The sequence below is a fragment of the Choloepus didactylus genome, chromosome 9 (assembly GCF_015220235.1).
Source record: "Choloepus didactylus isolate mChoDid1 chromosome 9, mChoDid1.pri, whole genome shotgun sequence".
NCBI lineage: Eukaryota > Metazoa > Chordata > Mammalia > Pilosa > Megalonychidae > Choloepus > Choloepus didactylus.
Window position 1 is genome coordinate 50,324,280 of NC_051315.1, and position 17,029 is coordinate 50,341,308.

At 36.7% G+C, this 17,029-nt stretch overlaps 1 protein-coding gene across 8 annotated transcripts in view; it reads left to right on the forward strand.

Annotated features, from left to right (window-relative positions):
- The window catches only part of SLC4A10 (solute carrier family 4 member 10), a 385,140-nt gene that overhangs the window by 282,204 nt on the left and 85,907 nt on the right, over positions 1–17,029 (forward strand). For all 8 annotated transcript variants that reach the window (XM_037848895.1, XM_037848892.1, XM_037848897.1 and 5 more), the window contains one exon: positions 12,234–12,380. In XM_037848895.1, the coding sequence (XP_037704823.1) occupies positions 12,234–12,380 (147 nt within the window). The remainder of the gene's footprint in view (positions 1–12,233; positions 12,381–17,029) is intronic.

The window sequence follows — 17,029 nt, forward strand, 5'->3', positions numbered from 1 at the left end:
CAACAAAACAAAAAATTTACAGAAAAAGGTGGCTTTGATTTTCTCTCCTTTGTTCTGGATTTTGAGGTAAAAATTTAAATATTTCCTAGAGCTTAAGTCACCACTGGTTTTCTGTTCAACCAAAAAACATGCTTAACACATAGTATTTGCTTAAGAAATACGAATGAAATAATGTCCATGTCTTCCCCTATCCTTAAAAAAAAAATCCCTTTCTGCTTAGCATAGCGTCTACCATTTAAGAAGTGTTGGTTGAATTTGACTCTCAAGAGCTTTCAAGGAATATTGTCTACGTGGTCTTGAATATTTTAGCCTTTATTTACCACTTAACATATTGCAGTCTGATTTTTGCTACTAACACTCTACTGAAACTGCTCTCAGTAACGCCACCAATGCTAAGCCTGTGTTCAGTACTCACTTCATTTGATCTGTATTGGCATCTTTCGTTGGCATTCCTAAACACCTTTCTTCTTTGTTTTCCATGAAGAACAGCTATAAGTTGTTGGATGCTTTGTTTTGACATATAATCTTTGAGATTAGTATTATTGCTTACCTTGAAGTCATAAAGTTGTCTTCTATATTGTGTGCAATTAGTTTTACACTTTATCTTTCTTATATAAGTTTTAAATGCATATGAAATTGCTTTTTGTGTGGGATATGGATAGGGATACAATTTCATTTTTTAATGTAGATAACCAGTTGGCTTAGTGTACCATTTATTGACTAGTCCATCATTTATTCACTGGTTAAAATACTGCCTTTCAAAAAATCATCCGTCTATGTGCCAATGTCACACTGTCTTAACTAAAGTGCCCTTATAATGATTCTTAGAGCTCTATTAGGGGAAGTCCCTCCATCACTTTGTTCTTCATTAATTCATTCAATAAATATTTATTGAATGTTAACTATTTATCAGGGATTCTTGCAGCTGTTGGGGATCTAGCACTGAGAAAACTGGACAAAAACTCTATTTCATTGAGCTAATATTCTAGTGGAAAGAAAAACTAACATAAATGAATAAGATACATGACATATGATGATGAGTGCTATGGTGGAAACAATGAAAGGGGTCCAATGCAGAGAATTACATGTTAAAATAAGGGGGTCAGAGGAAAACTTACTGAGGAGACATTTCAGCAAAGGACCCGAAGGAGAGGAAGCAAGCTATGCAGATATCCACGGGAAGACCTTTCCAAGCTGAAGGATAAATAAGGGCAAAGGTTTTAAGATGGGAGTGACCATGGAATAGCTGGGGAACAGCAAGGAGGACAACGTGACTGGGTAGGAGTGAGCAAGAAAGAGAGCAACAGGGGATGAGTTCAGAAAGATAACAGAGGACCAGTCAGGGTAGGGTATTTTTTGGTTGTGTGAGGACATTCAGTGAGTCGGGAAGCAAATGGAAGGTTCTGAGTACAGAAATGACATGATTTGACTTACGTCTTCAGATCTCTTGGCTGCTGGATTCTGAATAGACTGGAGCAGCAAGGGCAAAACAGGGAGACTACCTAAAGACTAGTGCAATAATCTAGGCAAAGAATAGTGGTGATAGAGACATCAATACAATTCTAATCAAAATCCCAACAGGATTTTTTTGGGAACTTGATAATTTTATTCTAAGAAATATATGGAAGAACAAAGGTCTAAACAGTAAAAACAGTCTTGAAGGGAAAAAACACATTAAATGGGATTTCTTCATTGCTGCTGCTTCTCAATTTCCCTTTCTGGTACTTCCTTATGTCTAAACATTGGAATTCTCAGAGGTGCATGTTTAAACTCTGCTCACTAATTGGATGTGGGATGTGAAATAAAGAGAGACGTTTATAAACTTCTCATTGAAAGGGACTTACACTTTTTTTTAGGATTTACTCCCAGATACCTTGTATTTTTGTTACATAGTTAGTACTAACATTTTTACATTGTATATTCTAGCTATTGTTACCAGTGGATAAAAGTATGGATGATCTTTGTATATTCTTTTATAATATGCTAAACATTCTTGATAATTCTAAAAAAAAAGTATCTGTTGATCCTTTTGAGTTTAATATGTAGACAATATAGTTTTATTTTTCTTTCAAGTTCTAATTTTTTCCCTGGTCACTGAAGAGTCAGCTCTAGTTCTGATTACTATTATTCTTTATGGGTGACATCTTTTCTCTCTAGTTGTTTTTTCTCTTTATTAAAGAAGTTTTGGGTTTACAAAACAATCATGCATGAATTGCAGAATTCCCATACACCACCCCACCCACAACACCTTGCATTGGTGTGAAATGTTTGTTATAATTGATGATAGCACATTATTATAACTGTAATATTTATTAAAGTCCATGGTTTAACTTCAGTTTCACTGTTTGTGTAGTGTAGTACCATATTTTTTAAAAAAATATTTTTATTTACCATACAGACAATCTAATATTTCCCCTTTTAATCATATTCAGATTCAGATATACATTTCAGTGCTGTTCATTGCGTTGACAACATTGTGCTACCGTCACCATGCTCCGTTACCAAGATGTACATTTTAAACCTCAACTACCCATTCCCTATCCCAACCCCATCCCCTGGTAACCTATATTCTAAATTCTGACTCAGTGAGTGTGCTTATTCTAATTGTTTCAAATCAGTGGGATCATACAATATTTGTCCTTTTGTGTCTGACTTATGCCACTCAACATGATGTCTTTAAGGTTCATCCATGTTGTTACACGGATCAGGACATTGTTCCTTTTTATGGCTGAATAATACTCCATTGTGTGTATGTACCACATTTTTTTCATCTATTCATCAGTTGATAGATACTTGGGTTGCTTCCCTCTCTGACAATTTTGAATAATGCTGCTATGAACATTGGTGTGCAAATATCTGTTTGAGTCCCTGCTTTCAATTCTATTGGGTATATACCAAGTAGTGGGATTGCCGGATCATATGGTAGTTCTATATTTAACTTTCTGAGGAATGGCCAAACTGTCTTCCACAGTGGCTGCAACATTTTACATTGCCACCAGCAATGAATGAGTGTCCCTATTTCTGTGCATCCTCTCCAACCCTTGTTTTTTCCATTTTTAAAATAACAGTCATTCTAATGGGTGTGAAATGGTATCTCATGGTTTTGATTTGCATTTCCCTGATGGCTAATAGCGTTGAGCATCTTTTAATATGCTTTCTGGCCATTTGTACATCTTCTTTGGAGAGATGTTTGTTCATGTCTTTTGCCCATTTTTAAAAAATGGGTTGTTTGTCCTTTTGTTGTTGAGTTGAAAGGATCTCTTTATATATTCTGGGTATTTAACCTTTATTGGATACATGCTTTCCAAATATTTTCTCCCATTGTGTGGATCATTGTTTTACTTCCAAGATTACAGTCTTTTGAGGTACAAAAGTTTTTAATTTTGATGAGATCCTGTTTATCTATATTTTCTTTTGTTGCTTGTGCTTTGGGTATAAGAAACCATTGCCTAACACAAATCCTGAAGATGCTTCCCTACATTTGCTTCTAGGAGTTTAATAATTCTGACTTTTATAGTAAGGTATTTGATCTATTTTGAGTTGATTTTTGCATATGGTGTGAGTTAAGGGTCCTCCTTCTCGTCTTTGCAAATGGAGATCTTGTTTCCCAGCACTATTTGTTGAAGAGACTGTTCCTTCCCAATTTAGTAACTTTTCTCACCTTGCCAAAAATCAGTTGGCTATAAATGTGAGGGTTGATTTCTAAGCTATCAATTCTATTCTATTGGTCTACATATCTGTTTTGTGCCAGCACCATGCTGTTTTGATTACTGTGGCTTTGTAATAAGTTTTAAGATCAGGAAGTGTAAGTGCTCCAATTTCATTCTTCTTTTTCAAGTTGGCTCTAGCTATTTGGGGCCCCTTACCCTTCCATATAAATTTGATGATTGGCTTTTCCATTTCTGCAAAGAAGGTTGTTGGAATTTTTATTGGGATTGCATTGAATCTATAAACTGCTTTGGGTAGATTGATATCTTAATGATATTTAGTCTTCCCATCCATGACCATGGAATGTCCTTCCATGTTCCTACTTTTATTTCTTTTAGCAATGTTTTGTAGTTTTCTGTGAACAAGTCCTTTACATCCTTGGTTAGAATTATTCTTAGATATTTGTTTCTTTTGGTTGCTATTGTGAATGGATTTTTTCTTGATTTCTTCTTATGATTGTTAATTGCTTGTGAATAGAAACACTATTGATATTTGGGTGTTGATCTTGTACCCTGCCACTTTGCTGTATTCATTTATTAGCTCTAGGAACTTTGTTGTGGATTTTTAAAGGTTTTCTTTATATAGCATCATATCACCTGCAAATAGGGAAGGTTTTACTTCTTCCTTTCAATTTGGATAGCTTTTATTTCTTTTTCTTGTTTAATTACTCTGGTCAGAACTTCCAGTACAATATTGAATAGCAGTGGTGACCATAGACATCCTTGTCTTGCTCCTGATATTGGAGGGAAAGTGTTCAGTCTTTCACCATTAAGTAGGATGTTAGTTGTGGGATTTTCATATATGCTCTTTATCATGCTGAGGAATTTTCCCTCTATGCCTACTGTTGTAAGTGTTTTTATCAAGAAAGGACACTGAATTTTCTCAAATGCCTTTTCTGCGTCAATTGAAATGATCATTTTCCCCCTTCATTCTCTTAATGTGTTGTATTACGTTAATTGATTTTCTTATAATTGAATCAACCTTGCATACCAGGGAATAATCCCACTTGATTATGGTGTATAATTCTTTCAATATGCTGTTGGATTTGGTTTGCTAGTATTTTGTTGAGAATATGCATCTATATTCATAAGAGATATTTGTCTGAAGTGTACTTTTCTTGTGGTAGCTTTATCTGGCTTTGGTATGAGGGTGATGGTAGCCTCATAGAAGAATTAGGGAGTGTACCCTCTTCTTCAATTTTTTGGAAGTGTTTGAACAGAGTTGGAATGAAGTGTTCTTGGAATGTTTGGTAGAATTCCCTGTGAAGCCATCTGGTCCTGGGCTTTTCTTTGTTGGGAGGTTTTTGATGTCTGATTCACTCTCTTTACTAGTAATTGGACTGTTTAGAACTTCTATTTCTTCTTGAGTCAATGTAGGTAGTTTGTATGTTTCTAAGAATTTGCCCATTTCATCTAGGCTATCTAATTTATTGACATGCTGTTTTTCATAGTATCCATTTATAGTCCTTTTTATTTCAGTGGGGTTAGTAGAAATGCCCCCCCTTTTCATTTCTGATTCTCGTAATTTGTATCCTCTCTCTTTTTTTCTTTGTTAGTCTAGCTAAAGTTTGTTGATTCTGTTGATCTTTTCAGAGAATCAACTTCTGGTTTTTGGTGATTCTCTCTAACTTTTTTATTTCATTTATCTTGGCTCTAGTCTTTTATTTCCTTCCTTCTACTCACTTTGGGTTTAGTTTGCTCTTCTTTTTTCTAGTTCTTCCAGTTTTGAGGTTGGGCTCTGATTTGAAGTCTCTCTTCTTTTTTACTGTAGGCATTTAGAGCATAAATTTCCCTCCCAGCACTGCATTCCTTAAGTTTTTGTATGTTGTATTTTAATTTTCTTTCACTTCAAGATATTTCTTAGTTTTGCTTCTGATTTCCTCTTTAACCCATTGATTGTTTAAGAGTATGTTGTTTAATTTCCGCATATTTGTGAATTTTTCCTTTCTCTTGCTGTTATTGATTTCTAGCTTCATTCCATTGTGTTTGGAGAATATACATTGTATGCTTTCAATAATTTTGAGTTAATAAGATGATGTGTGACCCAGCATATGTTTATCCTAGATTATAATCCATGTGTACTCTATTTATTCTGTTTTTTCTGGGTGAAGTGTTCTCTGTAAGTCTGATAGGTCTAGTTGGTTTAGAGTATCATTCAAGTCCTGTACTTCCTTATTGATCTCCGGACTAGATGTTCTATCCATTATTAAGAGTAGTGTGTTAAAATCTCCTGCTATTAATGTAGAACTGTCAATTTCTCCCTTCAAATCTGTTTGTATTTGCTTCGTATATTTTGGGGCCGTGCCATTAGATATATATATATTTATAACTGTTACATCTTCCTGTTGAATTGTTGACTTTATCAGTTTATAATGATCATCTTTGTCTCTTGTAACTGTTTTGACTTAAAGTCTATTTTATCCAATATTGATATAGCCACTCCAGCTCTCTTTTGATTACTGCTTGCATGGTATATATTTTTTCAACCTTTCACCCTCAGCCTACTTGTACCTTTGATTTTACAATGAGTCTCTTGCAGACAGCATATAGTTGGGTCATGCTTTTTAATGCATTCTACCAGTCTCTGCCTTTTAACTAGAGAGCTTAATCCATTTACATTTAAAGTCACTACTGATATTGTGGGACTTTCTTCTGCTATTTTACTATTTAGCTTTTGTGAGTCTTATACATTTTTTGTCACTTTCTTTAAAGCCTACTTTGATGTTTATTTGATTTTTTTGAGGTGTACCATATTGAGTGCCTTCTCATTTATATCTGGCTGTATTTTCATCTATTTTCCTTTTGATAACCATGGGATTAAAATTTAACATCCTAAATATATAACAATTATATTTGGTTTGATCCCAACTTAACTTCAATAGCAGGCACATATAGTTTTTCTATATCCCCCTCCCCAACCAGTATTTATACTTATTACCACTTATATCTTTGTACAGTGTATGTCCAAAAGCATACACATTTATCATTACTTTTTATGCATTTGCATTTTAGCACCTATAGGAAATAAGACAGGGGTTACATACCAAATAATAAAATACAATAATGCTGGCATTTATAATTACCAAAATGGTTACCTTTATCATAGTTCTTCATTTCTTTAAGCTGTTTGAAACACTGTCTATTGTCTTTTCCTTTCAGACTGAAGATCTCCCTTTAGCATTGCTTGTAGGGCAGGTCTGGTGGTGATAAACTCCCTCAGCTTTTGTTTATCAGGAAATGTCTTAATTTCTCCCTCATTTTTGACAGAAAGTCTTGCTGGATATAAAATTCTTGGTTGGCTATTGTTTTCTTTCAGCACTCTTAAGTATTTCAACCCACTGCCTTCTTGACTCCATGTTTTCTGATGAGAAATTGGCACTCATTTTAATCCATTGTATGTAACATGTTGCTTTTCTCTTGCAGCTTTCAGAACTCTCTCCTTGTCCTTTGCATTAGATAGTGTGATCAATATATGACTCAGTGTATTTTTCATATTTATCCTGTTTGGTGTTCTCTGGGCATCTTGGATATGCATATTCATGTCTTTTGCTGAATTGGGAAGTTCTCTGTCTTTTTTTTTTTTTTCTGCCTATTCCTTCTGTCTTTCTTCTCCTTCTGGGAGTCCCATGATGCATATATTGGTGTGCTTGATGGTGTCCCAGAGGTGTCTTGGGCTATTTTCACTTTTAATATTTCTTTTTTTTTTTTTTTTTTTTTGCTTTGTGCTCCTCAGCCTGAGTCATTTCAAGTCTGTTGTCTTCAAGTTCACTGTTTATTTCTTCTGCCAGTTCCAATGTACTCTTGAAACCCTCCTGAGCATTTTTCATTTCAGTCATTGTGGTCTTCAACTCCAGTAGTTCTGTATGGTTTCTTTTTAAAATTTATTTCTCTTTTCTTAACTCTCATATTGCTCACTTGTTTTCCTGATATCCTTTAGTTCTCTCTCTATTTTCCTTCATCTTCTTGAGCATTTTAAAAATATTTTTTTAAAAGCTTTGTTTGGTATGTCTACAGTCTCATCATCTTCATTGGTGTTTTTTGTATTTTTACCCTTTGGATGGGTCATCATTTCCTGTTTCTTTGACTTGTAGTCTTTTGTTGCACACTATACATTTTAACCCTTTAAAATGTTAACTCTGGAATTTATTCCCTGAGATGTCTGATTTTTGGCTTTATAACCAGCTGATGATAAGACATTTTCTTGAGCTTCGGCCTTCCTATCAGGAAGGTCTGTCCAAGGCACATGCAGTGTGCAGGATTTTCCTGTCTTTCTGGGCCTCTGTCTTGTCCTAGGCTTTTGCTTGTTAGTTGTTTTGGAGTTCCCCTGTTTACAGGAATTTGACTGTCCTCTCTGTTTCCCAGGAGACAGACCTCCCTCATCTGGACATTTGAAGCCAGCAGGCCTTTGTCCCAGACTGTCTGCCTTCTTTCATTGTCTCAAGCTGCTTTTACCTAGAGGACAAATTCTGGGAAGAGTGATAGACTGGAGAGGACTTTCCCAAATCAGTCTTTTCCAGCTGAAGCAGGATCAAGAACCCATAAATTGAGTGTAGACCAGCTCCAAAGTGCCCTGGGGAGGGGATCAGGAAGGTCGCCAAGAGCTTCTTCTTTGGCTCCCCAAAGTTGAGCTTTTCTGGCCTGCCCAGAAAATATAGCCCATCACCTGTCTGTACTCTGTGGCCCTGAGGAAGTGCAGTATCTTTAAGTCTCCATTGCCTCTGCCCCTGTGGGAGGAGAGTTGAAACAGTGACTGCTGCTGCCTTTGTCTGGGCAGGTTAAAACAATGGCTGCCCTCAAAGCCAGGCCCCCAGAAATCCAAATTTGCTAATCAAAAGCCATGATCAGTGATTGGTTAGAGGATTTTTATGTCCCTTTCTGTCACCAGCAACCTAGGCAGGGACTAGATCCCATGGTAGCCTGCTGTGAAAGTGGGGAATGGACACCAACAGCCACTGCGTGGAGACAGCAGTTTACTGTTACCATAATTTATCAGGCTCTTTCTCCTGCTTTTCCCTGGATGCTGTACAGTGTTCTTCTGGCCTCTGGAGTTTCAATATAGTTGTTTCAGACAATTCCTGCCTGTTTAATCATTGTTTTGGTGGGAGGACTGAGTCTTGGATCTCCATAGTCCAACGTCTCCCCAGAAGATGTATTAGATACTGGAGATAGAGTGGTAGAAATTAAAGATATTGACTCTGGCCTCATGGAAAAACCCTGAAGTCATCATTGCCTCCTCTATTTCTTTCACATCCCAAATCCAAACTGTCAATAAATATTCCTGGTTCTACTTTCAAAATATATCCAGAATTCTGCTTCATCTCACATCCCACAGTTATCACTTGGTTTTTGCTGTTATTACCTGGTTCGGGTGACCACTCTTATTCTACTATTGCAGCAGCCTCCCTTTTGTTCTCTGTGCTTTTGCCCCATTTTCCTCTGTTTTCAACAAAACAGCTAGTATAATCACTCCTCTGCTCAAGACTCAGTAATGGCTTCTATCTTATTCAAACTACAAGTCAAACTTCTCAGGATGGCCTACAAAGTCCTGTACCATGTCCTTCTGTCTTCTCCACCTTACCTCTCAGACATCTTCTCCTGTTACTCTTTTTTTTTACTTTATATTTTAAAGTTTCCTGGCCACTAAAACAAATCGGTTGGCTCAACAACAGGTATTTACTGACACACAGTTTTGAGGCTAGGATAAGTCCAAAATCAAAGCATCAGCAAAGTGATGCTTTCTCCCTGAAGACTGTGGTGGTCTGGGGATGGTTGCTGGCAACCCTTGGTCCTTGGCTTTTCTTTCATATAGCAGTGCACATGGCAGTGTCTTCTTTTTCTCTTCCTGTGTCCATTGACTTCTAGCTTCTTGCTTCTCCCTGTGGCTTCTCTCTGTGGCCTCCTCTATAAGGTCTCCAATAATAGGATTAAGACTCATCCTTATGGTACAATTATAACAATATTCTTTCATTAATTGTAACAAATATAGCACACTAATGCAAGGTATTAATAATAGGGAGTGTATATTGGAACTCTGTATTCTTTGCATGATTTTCTAAAGACCCACAGCTTCTCTAATTAAAAAGAAAAAGCAGTAGAAATAAAATCACAGCAGTGTTTTAGTCTTGTAAAAAATCTTGATTCAGTTGGCCACACCTTGGGTAAAAATAACCTCATCAAAATGTCCTATATACAATGGGTTCACACCCACAGGAGTGGATTAAGCTTAAGAATATGTATTTCCAGGGTACATAACTCCAAACCACCACACTCTTCCACTTGCTCACTCATCCCCGGGAATTGGCGTCCTTGCTGCTTCTCAAACGTGACACGGGAGGATCTTTGCACTAGATATTCTGTCTGGAAAGGTCTCGCTCCCGACATCTGCATGGCTTGCATCTGTACCTCCTTCAGGTCTTTGCTGAAATATCACCTCTGTTGCCTCATTTTCTAATCACCTTATTCCCTTTCCCTGCTTTATTTTACTCCACAGCACTTCCCATAATCCAACAAAATATGTACATATTTATTATGCTTATTTTCTGTCTTCGTCGACCCCCCCCCACCCCAGAATATGAGCTCCATGAAAGCATGGGTTTTTGTTGCTCAGTGCTGTATTCGTAGGACCTAGATAGTCCAATAAATATTTAGTAAGTGAACTCATGTTTTATGTTGAAATCAGAATTTTAGTTTAGCTAGACAAAGAAAAGGAAGAACAATTTAAAACAATGGCTAATTAAGTTATTGGGGAAGTTGGTGATAGGAAAACAGTAGTAAATACTGTTTATAATTTAAAATAAAACAAGTTGTTTTTGTATCTTTGAAGAACTTTAAATAATTAAAATAATTGGAAATCAGCTGTTCTAAATTTAGACATTTATCTCCCTAAAGCATAGTATAGGATCATATGATCTTTTAAAACAATTTTTTAATCAGATCAAATGAGGAAGATTTCAAGAGAGTTTCTGCTAGTAGGAAAAGAGTAGTTAAACTCTAAAGGTATGAAGCATGTTTACAATTTCTAGATATTCAGATTAAGTGTCATAACTGTAAAAATCTTTAGAAGAAGATACTCTGAGTCATAAAATGAGTGGTTTGAGACAGGCAAATCTGTGTTTTCAATATGTAAAAAATATTTTTCTCAAAATACAACTGGTTATTATTGATCTCTTCATATTTTCCTAAGCAAAGGTGTATTCATCACACCAATAATATTCTGTGAAATTTTCTAGTTGGAAAGTCAAGAAAAGGCCTTTTTAAATGGGCTTTATCACTTGAGCAGTTTAGATTGAGTTTCAAACCAGTAACTGAAACAAATGTTATAAAAGTCGGATAGAATATTTCACAGTAGAATTTTCCTAGAAATTTTGGGATATTTAGTAACTATAATATAGGCAACCTTAAAGAATAATATAGGAGTCCTTAATTTTAAATATTTGTCTGTTCCATTTCATATGATGTGAAATACAAAAAGCATCAGAAACATTTCTATTATGTTTAGTGTAAACTAAGTTTTCCTGTTTATTCTTATTCCTACTTTCCCCCTTTTAATATTAAGGATATCACTTCTATGATTAGGTTATGCTGCAGGAACAGCCAATTAAAATATCAGTGGCTTAAAACAACAGTGGTTTATTTCTATCATGCTGTAAGTTCCTCACAAGCTTGCAGATGAGCTCTGCTCATTATAGTCGCTCAGGTACCGAGGCTGATAAAAGTTCCGTCTCAACTTGTGTTTTCTCAATCACTAAGGCAGACAAAAGATAACATGATAAATCACACACTGGTGCTTATAACTTCCATTTATAAGTGACATACAAACACCTAAGTAGGCCACATCCAATTTCAAAGAAGGCAAAGAAGTGCAATCCTACCACTTAGCCGGAAGGAGAGCTGGAATGTGTCAACAGGCCCAATGACTACCACCGTGTGTGTGTGCGTAAGTGCATGAGTGTGTAGGCATAAAATGTAATGCATACTTTGAATGGAAGTACACTTTCTGTACTGAATTGATATGATGTATATTCAGAAAAAATACTAACATTAAAAATACTAGTTTATAACTATTTCTAAAATTGAAACAGAATTTACCTTTTGTTTATGTATGTTAATATACATATAATTAGAATATAAATATTCCTAAAATTTCAAATGTACTCTGCAAATTTTGACCTCTATTATTAAGTAAGGGCTTTCTCCACAGTGTTTGATTACCCACACATAAACAATGTTTGCCTAGCCTGAATCATGAATTCTAGTTTAATAAGAGTCCTCTCATCCTCCTCTCACTTTTCCTTTACTCTTTGCCTCCAGAAATTCCAACATTCATTCTAGCATTCTAAGGAAAATACATAGCTGTGTGGATTCACAGAATGAAGTAAAATTATAATGTTTGTATCATAAACTTCTTTAGAATCAGGGTTGCCTATTTCCTTCAAATTGTTATAATATTTGAAATGAAAACACTGGACCCATTAAGATTTTATAATTGTATTTTATGTATAAATGATATTTCTCTTCCTTCTCTAGGTATTTCATGATGTTGCTTATAAAGCTAAAGATCGTAATGACTTGGTATCAGGAATTGATGAATTTCTGGATCAGGTTACAGTACTCCCTCCTGGAGAGTGGGATCCAAGCATTCGAATAGAGCCTCCCAAAAATGTCCCTTCCCAGGTATGTGTATTTGAAAACACTCTAAAAAGTCCAATCATTCCTTTCTCTTTTAAATACATTTAAAATACATTTCCCTTCTCTTTTAAATACATTTCCTAAAATAGTATAACACATCCAAAAGATTCAAATGATTTAAGTTTTAATCTTACAAAGGCAGGAGCCTGAAGTTGTGGTCTTCATTGAATTTTTCCAGCACACTTCACTGAGCAATTTGGAGTTTTGAGAAAATGTTCCTAAATAAATGGTAATCAAACCCAGAAAAAAGTTTAGACCCAACTAAGATATAACACTTGAGGAAAATTAAAATTTTAATAAAAATGTATAATATAGTTGAGAAAAAGCCCGTGAATGTTCTTTTAGGTTTTGATGTATCACTTTTCATTTAGCAAGCATTAAGAAAATTTAAAGGCACATTTTAATCATATCATGTAAGAAACTGTCTTTTCCTGCTAATCATATTTGGGATTGGGAAGAATTGTTTATATATAATTCTTATGTTTGTATTACATTTGTGTGGACTTGTGTGAAAACTGTAAAACTTCTGCCTATAAAAAGTCAATATGTATTTTACCTATTACATAATCCAGAAGGATAAAAATAGACTGTCACTATTGTTTTGGGTCATTTTCTTTTTGCAAGCATAACTTTGGTGAGAGTGGTAGCCAAATGTTTGATTCCACTCCTGTTTCCACCTCTTTTCCTCCTGAATCTGCCCTCTGCAGCCCTCCCAGTGGTCATTTACTCAGCCTTGCTCTTGACCCTTGCCCTGTGGAGTCCAACCTGGTCTAACACTATTGCCCTAGTGAAGTGACATGTTCTAACTGACCCAGTCCTCGACTTAGAAGTTTTTCTGATTAGCCAGACTTAGGGAAACGACCATGAATATTTAAAAAGTTCATCTCAATCCCGCCATCAATTTAAAGGAAACATACTGTTAATGCCAATTATTTCTTCAAACTTTAAAACTGGAGCCAAGCATTTTTGAAAACATCTCTTTGAAGAATTTAAGGACAGTGGAGGGATGAGAGCCATGTGCTTTTCTTGTATTATTTTTACAAGATCCTGTAAATCAGAATTAGCTATTGGATTCTGGGTATCGAGAGGCAGTAGTATAAGGAACATTGCATGAAAATCAAGGCACTAGGTTCTGCCATTATCTATTTGTACTACCTTGAACAAATGCCTTAACCTCTTTGTACTGATGTTCTTTAGTAACCCTGTCCAACAAAACTTTCTATGATGATGGAAATGTTCTATATCTATTCTGTCTAATAAGCAAAACCACTGTTGAGCACTTGAAATGTAGCAAGTTCAACTGAGTAACTGAATTTTTCATTTTACTTAATTTAGATTAATTAAATTTAAATAGCCACATATGGTTAGTAACTCTCGTCTTGGCACAGTTCTCTATAATGAATTTGTATTAAAGATACACTCTTTGCTTCCTTAGAATATTAATATCTTAAAAATATGTTGTAATTGAATAATAGATATTATGATACTGTATTGTCTTTTATTAGCCAGAGCAAAATTAATTAAAATATATTAAGCACCCTGACCTCATTTTTATTCAGATATTTTCCCCATGGGATAATTTTAATTCCCATGGTTTTTATTCCTTTGAAATGTGTAAGTCATAGCATTTTAAAGACTTTTTTCTTTCTGTTAAGAAAAGAATAACTTGTTTTAAGAGAAAAACCTGGGAACATTCATCTAAGAACTTATGTCCATCATTATAATCACTCCGTTATGCATACTCTTGACTTCTTTCTCATCTCTCATGCCATGTACTTGCTTGTCAAAACCAGAACCCTATGTGAATCCAACTCTTCACTCTGCACCTGCACTGATGCAGCTGAATGTGGCTGAAGGAAAACATCTAACCACACTGACTCATCTCACTTAAAAAAATTTAATGCTGAGAGGCAATAATCCTGTGTTTCCTTAGACCAATTATTCTTTCTATATGACTATTTCATACTTCTCTTCTCAAATCTTCAACACTTCCTTCCTGACCTCCCCTCTCAGGTGCTGACTTGCTTTCTACTTCCCTGAGAAATTTGAAGCAATCAAAAGAGAACTTCCACAGTATTTGGGTGCCAACACTTGTACCCAAATACACAGCCTCCTGTGTATTACTGTTGATGAACTGTCTACTTCTACTTGTGCACCAGATCCCATCTCTTCATTACTCAAGGATGTCACTCCACAATTTCTCCCATCTCCTCTATATCATGAAGTCTTTTGTTTCGTATTATATCATTTAAATGATCATTCAACATACTGCTAATTCTCCAATCTTAAAAAAAGAACTTTCTTGATACTGCTACACCTACCAGCTACTAAACTATTCCTTTGGTCCCTTTGCAACAAAATGCCACAGAAAAGTTCTCTATACTACTTGCCTTCAAACCCTCTCCTCCAATTCTCTCTTAAACCTACTATAGTAAGGCTTTGTCCCATTATTTCACTAAAGTTACTTACATGAAGGTCACTAGTGATCTCCACAATGCTAAATAGTCAATTCTCAGTCTGCATTTTATTTAGCTTTTCAATCAGTGGCGTTTCACAGAGCCGATGATTCCCGTCTCCCTGTTGTACTTTCTTCACTTTGCTCCCAAGACAGCACATGTTCTTCATTTTCCTCATGAGTCACTCCTGTCTCCTGTGCTCATTCTTCCTCTTCTCTCTGATTTCCTTATGTTGAAGTGATCCATTGCTCAGTCCTTAATTGTCTTTTCTCCACCAGCTACACTCACTTTCTTGTAATATTATCCGATGTTAGTGTTAAATCTGCCCCCGATTTTATTTTCCACCCTGAACTTAGGAGTCATTTATCCAACTGCCTATTCAATGTCCCCACTTATGTGTATGATAGGTATCTAAAACTTAACATGTCCAAAACTAAGGTCTGATCTTCTGTCAAACCTGTTCCATCTGTCCCTCCTCATTTTGGTAGATGCTAACTCCATCCTTATAGTTGGTCAGTCCCAAATCATTTTTTTTTTCAGTTACCCCTCACTTCCATTCCACCAAGAAATTCTTTTGACTTTACCTTCAAAGTATATCCAGAATCATACCATTTCTCACTCTTATCACCACCAGCCTGGTTTAAACTCCCATCATCTTGCTCCTGGATTAGTGAAATAGCCTCCTAAATTGGTCATGTTACTACCTGTGCCGGTTTGAATGTATTGTGTCCCCCAAATGCCATTATCTTTGTGGTCTTGTGTGGGGTAGAAGTTTTGGTGTTGGTTAGATTTGCTTGGAGTGTGCCCCACCCAGCTGTGGGAGATAATTTTGATGAGATGTTCCCATGGAGGCGTGGCCCCACCCATTCAGGGTGGGCCTTGATCGGCGGAGCTATATTAATGAGCTGACTCAAAGAGGAAAGGGAGTGCAGCTGGGAGTGATGTTTTGAAGAGGAGCAAGCTTGCTAGAGAGGAGCGTCCTGGGAGAAAGCCGTTTTGAGGCCGGAGCTTTGGAGCAGTTGCCAGCTGCCTTCCTAGCTAACAGAGGTTTTCCGGAAGCCATTGGCCATCCTCCGGTGAGGGTACCCGATTGCTGATGTGTTACCTTGGATGCTTTGTGGCCTTAAGACTGTAATTGTGTAGTGAAATAAACCCCCGTTTTATAAAGGCAATCCATCTCTGGTGGTTTGCATTCTGCAGCATTAGCAAACTAGGACAGATTTTGGTACCAGAGAAGTGGGGTGCTTTTGCTGCTGTGTTTGCAAATACCAAACATGTTGGAACGGCTTTTCAAATGGATAAGGGGAAGACTTTGGAAGAATTGTGAGGAGCTTGATAGAAAAGGCCAAAACTGCTTTAAAGAGACTGTGGAAATATGGACTCTAAAGATACTTCTGATGAGGACTGGAACAGAAATGATGAATGTGTTGTAAACTGGAAGAAAGGCGATCCTTGTTTTAAAGTGGCAGAGAATTTGGCAAAATTGAGTCCTGGTGTCAGATGGAAGGAAGAATCTGGAAGCAACAACTTGGAATACTTAGCTGAGGAGATCTCCAGACTACGTGTGGAGGACGTATCCTGGCTTCTCCTTGCAGCTTATAGTAAAATGCGAGCAGATAGAGATAAACTTAGAACTGAACTCTTGGGTTCAAAGAAACCAGAAGTTGATGGCTTGGAAAATTACAGGCTTCCAGGGGGTGGAATCCCAGAAGCTACAGCCCAACATAAGGATATAACCAAACATGGAAGCCAGCTGCCATTTCAGTACAAGCCAAGATTGGAAAAGAAGTTAAGCAGAAAGGATTTGTGGAAAGTCCTATTGTCTGATGGCTTTGACCCCTGCATGCTTCATGCAAAGCCAACAGAATTTTTGCGAGATCTTTATAGACAGAGCCATTGCCAGTCTGGACTGGAGGAGACAGACAAGGAAAAAATTAAAGGAAAAATCTCTTCAAAGACAGAGCCATGGAGGTTGAGGTCTGGAGTCAGGAGGTCTCGGGCTGGGAGAGTGGAGCAGCCCACATGCATGGAAGGGGTGAGTTTGCCCTGGAGGTCGAGGGCGGTCCTTCCGCCTCGATGCTCTGGAAGAGTTTTGCCACCTCAGGTCCCAAAGAGGGTGGAGCACATTCCCAGGGAATTGGGGAGAGCCTGGCTGCCACCACACTGTTCTGAAGGGGT